This window comes from Prinia subflava, chromosome 3 (assembly GCF_021018805.1).
Source record: "Prinia subflava isolate CZ2003 ecotype Zambia chromosome 3, Cam_Psub_1.2, whole genome shotgun sequence".
Classification (NCBI taxonomy): Eukaryota; Metazoa; Chordata; class Aves; order Passeriformes; family Cisticolidae; genus Prinia; species Prinia subflava.
Genome location: NC_086249.1, coordinates 74111161 through 74124461, shown reverse-complemented (window position 1 = coordinate 74124461; position 13301 = coordinate 74111161). Strand labels below are relative to the sequence as shown.

General features: G+C 39.3%; 1 protein-coding gene across 2 annotated transcripts in view; it reads left to right on the top strand.

Annotated features, from left to right (window-relative positions):
• The window catches only part of LOC134548093 (cohesin subunit SA-2-like), a 61582-nt gene that overhangs the window by 14798 nt on the left and 33483 nt on the right, over positions 1-13301 (top strand). For both annotated transcript variants that reach the window (XM_063392461.1, XM_063392460.1), the window contains exons 9-13: positions 247-398; positions 1653-1726; positions 2160-2283; positions 6196-6294; positions 8355-8434. In XM_063392461.1, the coding sequence (XP_063248531.1) occupies positions 247-398; positions 1653-1726; positions 2160-2283; positions 6196-6294; positions 8355-8434 (529 nt within the window). The remainder of the gene's footprint in view (positions 1-246; positions 399-1652; positions 1727-2159; positions 2284-6195; positions 6295-8354; positions 8435-13301) is intronic.

The window sequence follows — 13301 nt, the reverse complement described above, 5'->3', positions numbered from 1 at the left end:
TGAGCAGAACTCTGACCAAAAGTTGTAAATCACTAGAAATAGAAGTTAATTTTCCCTTCTTGATCATTGTCTGCCTTTAAAATAAACACTGTATTTTAAAACAAATTACTGTAATCGAATAGTGTTCATATTTTTGATATAAACTGGATTTGGCTAACCATATCCTTTTTGTGGTACAGTGGTGAAGCTATTTATGCTGCATATCTCTGAGCTAAGGTAATTGTGCTGGGTTTGTTTCTTTTTTAGCAATGAAACTTCTGACAGCCGTTGTAAGTGTCCATCTGAACCTTGATGTCAACAAGCACAATGCTCAAAGATTGTATGAAGTGGAGAAGAAGAGGATAAGTGGCAAGAGGACCAGTTACAGACTTGATCAGCTAGAAAGAAAAAGGAAAGAGGTTAGGGCTGTGTCTTGTATGGGAGATTTGTGAGAGTACGGAAGGATTGCTGGCTGCTTGCTGTTGGGTCTCTGCAGTTCTTTGAGGTTTATATGTTTATCTAATGTGTGGTGCAGAGCAGATGTGACTGGCTGGATTAAGTGGTGCAAATATGACTAAGGTAATAACTGCCCGATGTACTGTTAACCTGTGATGTCTGTGCTACTGGTTGCTTTTCTAAATTGGTGTCATTAGCCCTTGATCTTCACACAAATATGGATTTACACACGAATTAAATTGTCTCAGTAGCTTTGGTGTTGTTTGAATGCAGTTTTGTATATGTACAAATCACAAGCCCGAATTTTAGTAATGAATCAAAAAGGGCACAGGCTAAGTGTTATCTTTGTGTAAGTGATGCATTATAAAAATGGATGGAACTTCAGGGATGTCCTATATCATTTTTGCTTTTCAGTTTCTCTTCTTTCTTCCCTGCTCAAAGACAGCTCCTTTTCAACTCCCAGAGCCATAACTGTAAAAAATAACTGTGCCTTGAGGGAGAAGGTGACTTGATGAATGAACATCAAGTATAGTTCTTGTCTCCTGACCCTAGAATCACTTATCTCTGTTCTGAGTTTTAGCTGTCTGTGGGCTTCTCTGTTACAGAGACAATACCCTTTTTGTGGGGAGGAGTATTTGGGTGAAACAGGATATTTTAGTTTCATTGTAAGTCTGATCTTACGGGAAAGACAGAGGAAATGAGTGTGTTAGAGGGAAAACCCAAACTTGTCATCCTTCCTGATGCTGTTGATGAGAGAACATTTTTATTAGATGACTTGGATTTTCAGAAATTCCTACCTACATTTTCAGGATTCAGTTTTTTAATATGCTCATTGTGTATTTTGAAAATTCCTTTGTCTGCCTTTTTTCCATCTCTGTTCAAGTACATGAAAAGAGAATTTGGATGTATATGAGGATCGCTTAATAGTTGTGCTGTATCTTTCTGTGTGATTTCTGATAGATCAAGACTCACTTGATGAATGAAACAAGTACCTTGTTTCCCAGGGCTAGCAGTTGGTATCCAATAAACCTTTCCTCAGGATGCAGCCACAAAAAGGCCATTTGCTAGTGCAGATACAGACCACTCATTTTGTGTTGGTACCATGTGTAAACACCAGCAGTTTACTTCACAGTAGTATTCAAGGGCTCTGACGCAAATTTTTCATGTGTAGTGAATTGTGGGACCAATATTAACATTCAGTTCTCTTTGTATTTCAGTATGAGCATAAGCTTCTAGAGATACAGAACATGATGAATGCTATTTTCAAAGGGACGTTTCTAAACCGTTACCGGTAAGAGTAAAAATAAAGCTGTGATGTGTATCTGCATTCCTCAGAAACTCTTGCTCACATTGTACAGATACGAGAATCAAGTTAAACATCCTGGAGGGCACTGATGGTGTCAAGGAAAGTGTAGCAGTTAAATTATCTTTAAGAATCTGGGCTTCCAAAAGGACCTCTCAGGTGTGTTCTTTCAATTCTTTCTGCTGGCTGTAGAGCAGCACGTTTGTGAATGAGAGGATATCCAGAATTGCAAAATAATTGGTGGCTAAAAGTGGTTAAAGTATTGATTGAAGAATAACTTACAATATTAATATGAAGATACTTGGAATATTTTGAATTATGCATGCTTTTGAAATTCCAGAACATAAAATATAGCGAATAATATAATTGGTTTTAAAATTAATTTTTGATGTATTAATATTATGATTTTATTATTTCACAGTGATGTTATTCCTGAGATCAGAGCCACTTGCGTTGAAGAAATTGGCTGCTGGATTAAAACATACCCAGATGCTTTTTTGAATGATAGCTACTTAAAATATGTTGGGTGGATGCTGTATGATAAGGTAAATTTTTTTTTTTTACTTGGGGCAGTACATTAGGTTTTTTGTTTTAAGTTTTTTTAAAAGAATCCTAGCATTTAAATTTTTGAGAGCAGATGTTTAAGACTGCGGTGGTACAAAAGAAATTTACTTTCTTTCCCATTTCAGTTTTTATTTTAAAAGCCATTTTAACACTAAATAACAGAGAACATTTTTGCAGTTCTGTGCGAGTCCCTGTATGTGCAGTTGTATTTATATGTCACTGAATTGGTGGTTGTTTCTGAATTGTAAAATGACTAATATCCTTTGAGAGGGTTAAATGTTGACTGAAATTCTGCTTTTAGGCTTGATGGACATTTAAGATTTTGTTTAGATTCATAAAAAATGAACAAGTAAATATTGTCTGTAGTAGAATAGTCTTCAATATTGCATTTCTCATCTGGAGTTAGACAGATACAGAAAATATTTACGGGAAGTCCAGCCATTTCCCAAAGGGTTTTCACCTTTTCCTTATAGGTTATTTGTTTTTTCTTTTGAGTAGAGGCATTTTTAAATTCTTACAAGCACCACCAAAAGAAACAAATGAAAAACCCAAAAGAAGTCGGTAAGTCCAAAACGCCAAGCAGTAGAACAGGAGGCGATGGGCAGAAACTGATACCCAGGAAGTTGCACTAAACATGAGGAAGGACTCCTTTACTGTGTGGGTGACTGTTCTCTAGGGGATATTGCCCAGAGAGGTTGTGGAGTGTCCCTCACTGGAGATGTTCAGAACTGTCTGGACACGCTCCTGTGCTAGGATGGCCCTGCTTGAGTAGAAAGGTTGGACCAGATGATGCCCTGTGGTCCCTTCCAACCTGACCTGTTCTGTGCTTCTCTGAAAATACGCTTTTTCTCTTGCTTCGAAAACACATGAGAGACTTCAGGGGGATAGGAATATTTATCGGGAACGGCTGATTAGCGAAATCGACGCGCTATGCTTCTGCAGGCCGCCTTTGAAGGTGTGTGTAGCTGGTGTGTGCATCCCGAAACCCGCCGGGACGGCGTTGGTGGTGTGCGGTTCGGGCTGTGTTCTGCCAGGCGGCCGGCAGGGGGCGCGCCAGGCTCCCGCTTCCCGGCCTTGGGCCGTCCCTCTGGAGGTGGCGTTTGGGCTTCTAAGACGACTAATCTGTCAAGAGCTGGTGTTTGTCCCTGCATACATTTTATCTGATCACGATACCTTTTTAGTACATGTTCAGTTTGGGGAATTCTCAAAAGAAAATGTCTTTTTTTTTTTGAAGATGATGTGTCTTCATTTAAAGTGCTCTACAGTGACGATTAACAGCTGGTGTCTCTGAGTATTGCATGGAGCTCATCCAGTGCCATTACTGGAAACTGGAACTGGTTGGTTTTTTTCTAAGGCTTTTTATATATGACAACAGTGCAGATGCAAGGAGAGTGAGATACAGTGAGGTGCCTTCCATATTCTACATTTGGCTGAGACCTGGTAGTATGCCACTACTGGCTTTATGATTTCCAGCCACTGTCAAATTGCTTGATTTCAAAATGAGAGCACCAACAGGGGCTGCAGTGTTTTTATATACTGTCGTGGATTTTTTGGGGGGGAGAACTGGGGAGGGGGAGCAGTTTTAAAAATTATTTTGCCTTGAAAGATGGTTGGGTTGTCTTTGGGATCCAGCAGTAACTCAGAAGTAGACCTTCCCAGATCATAATCTGCAGTGTTGACCCAGAAGTCCTATCAAACCATCCAGGTCCCAGGCTGCGTTTGTAAGGTTTATGGAATGGCCCCATTGCTATGATGATGGTGGGGCTGAAATCTCATAATTGAATGTGTTAAAGCAGTGCTGGAGCCTGTGCAGAGCTCTCTGAGGTCACCACTTCACTGATGAAGTGACGTGACTTTCTGTCATCAGGTCAGGATCAAAATATGCTGTGATACAGCTGAGAGACAATGTATCTGTTCAGAGTATCCTGAAAATGTGCTCTACATAATTCCCCTTCACTCTGTCACAGCTTTGAAGGACCAAACAGGCAGGTTTTTTGTCAAGGTTAGAATGGTAGTTCTGATGAGGGGAGTAGGTGGCTGGGTGTTTGTGTTTGCTGATGCTGCTGTTGAAAGAACCTGAAGATAGTGAGATATTCTTCATCATTCAACATTACTTCACATCCTTTCAAAACTCTGGGGAATGTTGAATTTAGAAAAGGGGAGGTGGTTGAGAATGACAAAATGCAGGTGAAAATATAGGAAAACAATAGAAGTACTCATAGAAGTAGTTAATTGTTTCTATATACTTGAGTTAATTTTCTCAGCACTTAAAGAAACATACATGTATGGGGTTGTGATGGAGAGCTTTTGGGTGGATAACAGGATACCTCAGAAGGGAGATGATACACTTTAATGTGGTACCCTTTATGTCTGCAGGCTTCACTCCACCTGACTGACAAATGACATTACCAGGCAGATGCCAAGAGCTATATGACCATTCAGCAAACTTGTACACACTGGCGTCCCATTCCCCATACACAAATTCATCCCTATTCACAAGCAGAGTGTTGTGAACACTAACTAAGGGCAGCTGGAGCCAGTTTTGCAGTGCATTGGCAGAGCTGAGTTTGTGCCAGTGTGCAGTGATGGGTACCACTTTGGGATTGTCTGTGAGGGAGTTCTGTGCTATGCAGCTCTTGTGGTGGTAGGAAGCAGCAGGTGTTGGCAACAGTCTCTTCCTCAGAGACTTTAAAATTAAAGCAGAATATAGAATAAGTACTTCTGGTGTGTCATGGGCAGATTAGAGAGCAGTGTACATTGTTACCTGTTGATCTTTCATTTTGTATTTCTAGCAAAAAGCTTTTGTCTTAATAAAAGAAGCCTGCCACTGGGTATCATCCTTGGCTTTCCATCTAAGCAGGTGAGCAGGAACTTGTAGCAATGGATAGCCTGTGTGTAGGTGGTCTCCTTTCTTGGATTTCCATGTTTGTTCTTACTGCTATTGTTAGCAAGAGGAATTAAGAAAGAAATATGAAGAGACTGATTCAAAGCCTACAGTTCGTCTTAGTGTCTGCTGATATGCTTAGCATTATAAATTTACAGAACACACGATTTTTCTATGTTGAATCATCAAAATCACTTTCATAATGCCATTTAAAGCTTTGTCCTTTGAATGATGTAACAATATGCATGAGATCATTGAAAAGCTGGCTAAGGAAAAGACTTATTTTTGAGGCATTTATGGAGCAGCAGTACTGATGGCATGAAATGACACTTTGTATGGATAAATAATTTTTGCCTAAATTAACTAATTAGGCTGAATTCAAAGCAACCCTTTTCCTCGAATACATAAAATGCCATGTTCTAGTGTAAAACAGAAATAGGGAGAAGGCATGACACTTAATTCTGTAAGAATCCACAGTGATAAGCCAGTGCATTTCTAAGTTGTACCTCTTCCTCTCGGAATCTAGAGAAAGCTTTAATTTCTTGGAACTCCTTTTCTGTGTTTAAGAATTGTCCCAGTCAGCTGTTGACAAGAAGCAAGCAAAGTCTGATGTATGAGAGAGTTCTGGTTGTACTAAGTAGGTCATCCATACTACTGTCTTTGTATCTTTAACAGATGAATAGCACAATCCCTGTATCTTTTGCATTCTGTTACTTTTATTAACTGTGAGGTCTGTGAGACTTTCTTTGACTCTTAGGGAGCCTAACACAAACTTTGATGTTACCTTTAAGTTTGGCTCACTGCAGGCTTCCTCTGTGTGAGAGAGAGATGAGCGTGTGTACACACAAACAAACTGGTACTGATGTCACTAATAAAGAAGACAAGGCAGCATTTGGATTGTCTGCTATAGGCACCTACAAAGAACTCTTATTTACATGGTATAAATGCTGGTAGTGACTAACAAAGATACATGTATTTGACTGTTAGCCATTTTCTCTTTGTCTTGCAGCAAGCTGAGGTGCGGTTGAAGTGTCTTCTGGGACTGCAGGGAATTTATAGCAGAAAAGAGCTTGTTTCCAGGATGGATCTCTTTACTAACAGATTCAAGGTAAATAAATTACTGTTTGCTGTTTTTTTAAGTCTAGGTTGGATGTATACACAGGGCCTGATGTTTTGATCAGAGCTGGTCTCCCCACTCTCTTGACTGAGAGGACTCCTGCAGGGACAGCCTTGTTGACTGAATAGATGAAGGAGTTTTGCAGAGATGTTTCCCTCTGCTTCTGTGAAATCTTCCATTTCACTTTAGGTCACACAAAATGGTGTTAGCATGCACTGTGGTGGTTATCTCCACCATTTATCCAGATTGGCCCAGGTTTTTTTACAGGATCTTTGGCAGATGACAAAGAACTTCATATGCCGAAGATCCTATTTTTGTAGCCCCTGATAATGGGTTAACCTTGTAGATAGTGGGCTGACTGTCCATGTATCACACTGATGTGGGAATGGCTCTCTCTTGATCTACCATGTCAGTAAGAATCTTGAAGAAGGATCCCGTATCTCCTTTCTGAACAAATCAGGTGATACACTGTAGTTTTGAGAGCTTGTTCTGTGGCTTCACTGACCCTGTACTCTGCCTTTATCATATTCCAGTATTCTGACTCATTTAAGTAGTAAGCCCTTTACTTTTTTTAACCCTGGCCTTGCTAAGGATTTTGTCAGCTGCTCTTAACTTAGCAGGGTTGCACCTTGTCAGTATTTGAATAAGAAAGCTCAAGATGATGCGATTGATGTCTCAGTCCCTGTGAATCAGGACATGGTTCAGTGTCAGGACACATCAATGCCTGCATGTGGTGTCAATCTGTGGTCTTTTTGCAAAAGGTGCAGGGCTTACCTGTGTGTCAGAGCAGTTGCTAATAGTGAAAGATGCCTATCACATATCCTCAAAGAACATAAAGTAGATTAATGTTGGTATCTTAATAATAAATTATTCATAATTAAACTTGGCTATCTAAGACTGACCCCTGTTTGAATTATTAGGTGGTAGTCCCTTATCTTTCTGGCTGCCGTAAGCTAACCAAATGCAGGATTGGTATTCAATAAAGACTGATGAAATAGCTCGAGGCTGTTTGTACTGTGATCTCCCTGTATGGAGGATGCAGTATAAATGGATTATTGCAAACTCCAGCCCCCAGTCAAAAAAACCCACCCAAAACCAACTCCTTCCCCTCTAAACAAAAGAAATCCAAACAGCTACACACAAAATACCAGTTTCAAAGTTTTAATCATACTTTCTCAGTGATGGGCAGTGTAATCATATAACCATCAATCTATTTCCTGCACACAGGAGTTACATGTGCTCCCTCTGTTACCCTTGAGTGTTCAAACTCAGGATTTGTGGATTTAGACACCTTCCAGCTGGATTGTGAGAAAAAAGAAGGTGCAAAGGAAAATCAATGTAGAAATTCAGAAACCATATGTTTAGTGGGCAAACTGTTAGTCCCAAATCAAGCAGGTCTAAAGGTGTAATATATCTTAAAGATATATATAATTAAATAATTAATTATCATCTTAAATATCAAATATTGCACACACTGATGTGTGCAAGTTCCTGGTTTCATGGGATGGGAAGTTTTCCAGTTTTCTGAGCTGTTTGCATGTGTACCAAGTTAAAGTATTGTGAATTCTGGAGGTCAGCAATATTACTGCCATGCCATGAGCTCTGTCTTCAGCAAAGCACTGACTTGTGTAATGTGTATGTGCAGGCACTTTACTGTTAATGGGAGAAACTGATTAGATAATGCTTGTAATTTGAGGCTTACCTTCATTTAACATACTGAAGTGCCAGTAGTAACATCTTAGAAACAAGTTGTCAGTCACTTTTAATTTGTAGTGTGTAGTTAATTTCTTCTGAACGCATGCATTACATGTATAAAAAATATCATATTACTGCATGATTAATTCAGTTAAAAAATTAACATGCTGTTAATTTTCAGGGGCTGGGGAACTACTTGGTAGTAATCAAGTTGCCTTATGTCTCTTAGGAAATAGCTGCTGAAATAAAAATAAATCTCTGCTGTACTAGTGTAGATGATCTAGCTGTAGCAAAAATACATGTTTATTGAGAACAAACCATGTTACATCTTTTTATTGTCATTTTACATCCATTAGGATCGAATTGTGTCCATGCCTCTGGACAAGGACCATGAAGTAGCAGTTCAAGCCATGAAACTCTTGATGCTTATGTCACAGTAAATAATTTCTTTTTTAATTTACTGTATTGTTTTAATGGCAACAAGATCCAGGTACAAACCTGATGAATCTTCCTGTAATCAGTTACTTGCTGGGAAACAGTTGCTTCTGCAGGATATGAGTTACGGTTAAAGCTGCTCAAGACATGACATTTTCTTTCTGTGGGAAGTGCCAATGTTAAGAAAACCTTTGTGCTGAGATTCAGTCTGAAAATTATATTTTTATATCTTTACATTTCCCTCTGAAAGGAAATTCCACTTTTTTAAAATTTTTGGCTTTTCTCAAAAAGAGCATTTGACTGTCTTGGGGGAAGTTCCCACTTAAGATGAGGTCCCCACCCACATCTTCTGACACAGGATTGCCAGGCCTTGACCAGAAGCTTGGAGAACTCTGCCATCTTCCCTGTCTGTGCACCTGATGCAGGAAGCCTTGAGCTTTGAGGCTGTTGCTAGAATTTGGACTTTCAGATTCTTGGCTCCAGGGCAGAGAATCTGCCTTTGAGCCCATAGCAGACTGACTGACAGGAGATGAGCAAGTGTGTGATTTTGCTGAGGTGGAATACTAACAGAAGAGTTGTTTCCTTGGGAAGTTTACCTGCCAGCCACAGGTCTGGTAGGATAATGACAAGCTGGAAGTGTGGGGAAGAATTAGACTTAGTATTACAGAAGTATAAAAATCTTATTCTGATACATCCTTGAGCAACATGTTTATTTTAGAAATGTCTTTATTTGCAAAATATGTGTAGAATAAATTTTCTGTCCCTCTTTTTCAAAGCAAAATGGCAGTAAAAACTTCACTGCATTCCATTGATAATACAGTTGAGATGTTAGGACTCAGTGTCTCTTCTGTCTGAGAGTGTAAGTTGAATTTAGGTGATGCAGATGCTTATTTCCATGTACAGCATGACACATTATCCAACAGCCTTGTGGGATTTGCTTCTTATTTAAGCCAGAAGTATTAGTCATTGCTAGAGGAGCGTGTAGACCTTAGTGGTCCAACTAATATGGCGCTGTAGATATTTAAATTAAATTTCAAGTATGTTTGTATATTGAGGTGCTGCTTTATAGTCTCCTGTCTCACTTCACATTCCACTGGTTTGAATGGCATTTTTCCAGGCCTCCTTCAGTAGGCACATCAGAACAGCATATGATGCTGTGAACACTGCACGCTCTTCTGAAGGTGGTGCCATTGTTTGGGCTCACTAGTGGCAGCCAGCGTTGTATTGTCCCTGTGTTCACAATGTCCATTCCTACATCCCTTGGTTCCCCGTGGTGCCTAGCTGTTGGAACAAAGCACAGTGCTGTGTCCACGGCTAGCATGTCCCTGTGCTAGGAGGAGCAGCTCACCATTGTTGAAGTACAAAGATTCCTTACACCAGTTTCGGCTGCACTTGTTCCGTATCTGAATTAACAAGAGCTATATTGGCACTGCAGCTGTTTATCATCTCTGGCTTTATTATAAGGGATCATGTTCTCATTAATGCAAGCTGCAGCTATAAAAGTTTGATCAATGTTTCTTTTTCCCTGAAGCAATTTTTTCTGAATTTTGTTTAAATATGGTTTCCAGTGTGAATAAATGTCTTCTAAAGGTTTCTGAATGATATTTTTCCATCATGAGATGCAATTTTCATAAGTAAAATTATTACATTATTTAATTAAGCTATGTAGAGACCTAGCAAATACATATTTTTCTTTCTTTTTGTTCATCTGTTGCATAGCCATCTTGCTTTCTTCCACTGTACCTCCTTCCTAGTTGCTCTGAGCCCTGCTGATTTGACTTAATTATTGGAGTGGTGAAAGTGTGAGTTGGGGACTCAATAAGCAAATTGAGCAACAGCTCTTCTCTTTGATGAGAGTAGTGCTGACCAGTCTATAGCTCTGTGTGAAGAGAATGCAGACAATATAGCCAGTTACATGTATAGGCTTCTTAATAAGAGAAGATCGTCAAGATCCTTTTCTAGCAAGGGAAAAGCTGATGCTTTAGTACCTACAACAGTGGTAGAAAGGACTTGCTGCTGGCACTGCAGAAGCAAAGACCTGCAGGGCTAATGTGTCTCAAACAGGTGTATGTCATAGCTGAAAAGCTGTGGCTGGATATTGTGCAGTAGTGCTGCTTGGTACATGCAGTAAAGCATGAAATGGAGTTGGGGACAGGAACTCCCCTGCCTTAAAGGGGGTAATAGAGTAATAAATGACAGCTTGTATAAATGGCTTCTACTATGCATTGGTGTAATCAAATTTTTGCCACTTTTGTCATGCTATCTTGGCTTCTCTTTGAATGACTAATTGTTGTCATCTGCAGATTTGGCAGCTGAATTCAGGTGGTCCAACTTGGATTCTTAGTGAGATGTGAGAGACCTTTCAGATCAAATTTCTATTTTTAAAGCTACAGGCAAGAATCTCTTATCTGAATTCCCTATATCTGATCTAGAATCTTTATTTTTTTTTTTTTAAATATAGTCTTCACTGGTGAGGTACTGACCTTCAGAACATGTCCCTCATTTTGGAATAAATATTTTGTTATGTCATGACATGAGTCATCAAGAAGCAAGGCCAGGAATAGCTTTCTTTCTTCCAATTATTTTGTTGGATAATTTTTCTTGGTGAAAAAATATATAATGTCAGTAACTTCCTTTGACTGACTTCCATAGTTGTCTTTTGGGTGAGCACAGCAGCAGGACCTTGTTGCTAATTGACCATTTTTGTGATGTTTCACAGTGGCAGCAGAGCTGTGTTCCATGTATGTTAATAACAGGTTTGAGCATCTCTCAACCATCAGTGCATTCCAGTCCTGTGGAATATACACTGACTACTCTGTGTACTATATATAAATCTGCTGTGCCTTTACATTCTCTCTCTTGATAGCTAGAGAGTGCAGTGAAAACACTGATCTTTTCAATTCACTTATATGTGTTACATTATTAAAAAAAGTCCCAGTGCTGATTCAGAACTCTCTTGCTATGCATATACGTAGTTTTTTTTCAAATCCATATTTGTATTTTCTTCTTGTGTATCTCTGTGAGCTGAGATTTTTTTTTCCTTCTTGTTTGTTGCATGTTGTCTCAGTTGAATGCCAGTCTTTGGGCTAGTAGATTTCTGTTTTTACACAGCCTGATGTGATCCTGAGATGGAAATAAGCCTATGAGGTTTAGCATAATAGAAATTATTAATGGTACTGAATTATGCATAATTGTTAGCATTAATGTTGCAAAGGATCTGACGGGGAATTAGGAATTACAGAACTAGGAAAGAAAAAAATAGGGAGAAAACATGAGTGGCAATGAGAGACCAAGGTAAGAAAAACATTGCCTTTTAGGAGGCAAATTAGTTTAGTTTGCCTACTGTGAGACAGTTCTGTTAATTTTTATGCACTTAACTACCTTAAAGTGTAGAGGGATTTTGGAAAAGGGCAGCAAAAGTAATTAGGTAACTGCAGTAGATTCATGGGGAAAGGTTACAGGTGGTGGGGGTAGTGGCACAAATCTACAATTAGCTTGAATATGTAAATAGCCCAGGGGAAAATTACTTTGATTTACTTTAGTTAAAGGTAAGTAGAAATTAAACTGAGTTTTAAACACAAAATATTGGTCTGCCACAGCATAATCACAGTGTATTGCAATATGCTAATCCCATTGTACGGTGGCTGGGAAAGGACTGTTGTTACATTTTAGTGGCAACCAAATTGTCATTTTGCTGCTCACCAAATGTGTCTTGAAATACCTTCAATGAGAGCAGAGGAGCGAGAGTGAGATTACAGAACAGTTTAGTAGTACATGATTTTTGTACTTAAAGTTTTTATTGCAGACATTGAAATACTTTCAGCATACTTTTTTTTTGGTTTATAGTAGTCTGTGCACAAATACTGCTTTTAAAATGCATCTGTTAAACTTGACTTAGTTTTAAATGCAAAGTGAACAGATTCTTTTTTGATTGAGATGCTATACATTGGATTGTCATCACCATAATGTGTACCAGATCTTACCCTGCACAGCCAAAGACTAGCGTAAAACTCTGTAAAGTGCATCAGGTGTGTTTTTATTTTACTCTTCTGATGCTGATTATCCTTGGTATGAGCAACAGCACAGACCAAGTCAAGCAACTCCAGCAGCCATACCTCTTGCATGCAACAAAATGAAACAAAAAGCAAGATATGAATTCTTTCAACTGGTGCGATATGCAGAATAAAATGGGTCTGTGATCTCCCTCTAGAATGTCCCAGTTTCTTATTTGTGACATGTTCACACTGAAGTGCAGAGAAAATGGTATGTCCTGAGATTGGTATGTGGAAGGCCATGCCTGTTTATTTTTAGGCACCTAAACACTGGCAGGCACTTCTGGCTTAACCTTTATCTGTTGCTTGGCATTCTGAGGGCTGTAAATTTGCAGCAGTATTACTGCTGTATTTGAAGTATTTGTGTGGTTGATGATTGCCTTATGGATGTAAAAAAGCAGGCACTTGTTGAGTGTGGTAGTTTTAGTGCTGGGGGTAGCAGGTGAAGTCAAGTGCTGCTGCTTGCAGAGAAAAAAAACACCTGAGCACTCATTTCAGTGGGAACTATGAGCATAAACCTCATCGTGGCTCAGAGAGTAGTGGCTGAACAGTAATAGTAGTAGTAGTAGTACACACAGGTATTCCCTCCCACTCAAGAAAGGAAAAAACAAAACATTGGGTGCTCAAGTGGTGTCAGGAGTGTCTGTCAGCTTGTGCTGCAAACAAAATGGGTTCTTCTCCCTTCCTTTGCTTCTCTGCTGTTTGAGGGTGCTTCATTCGCAGCTGGAGCCACATCTCACCTACTCATGTCTTGAGAAGGGAGGAAATAACACTACACTAGATTAATGTAACAGGTAAATCCCCAACCACTTAGAA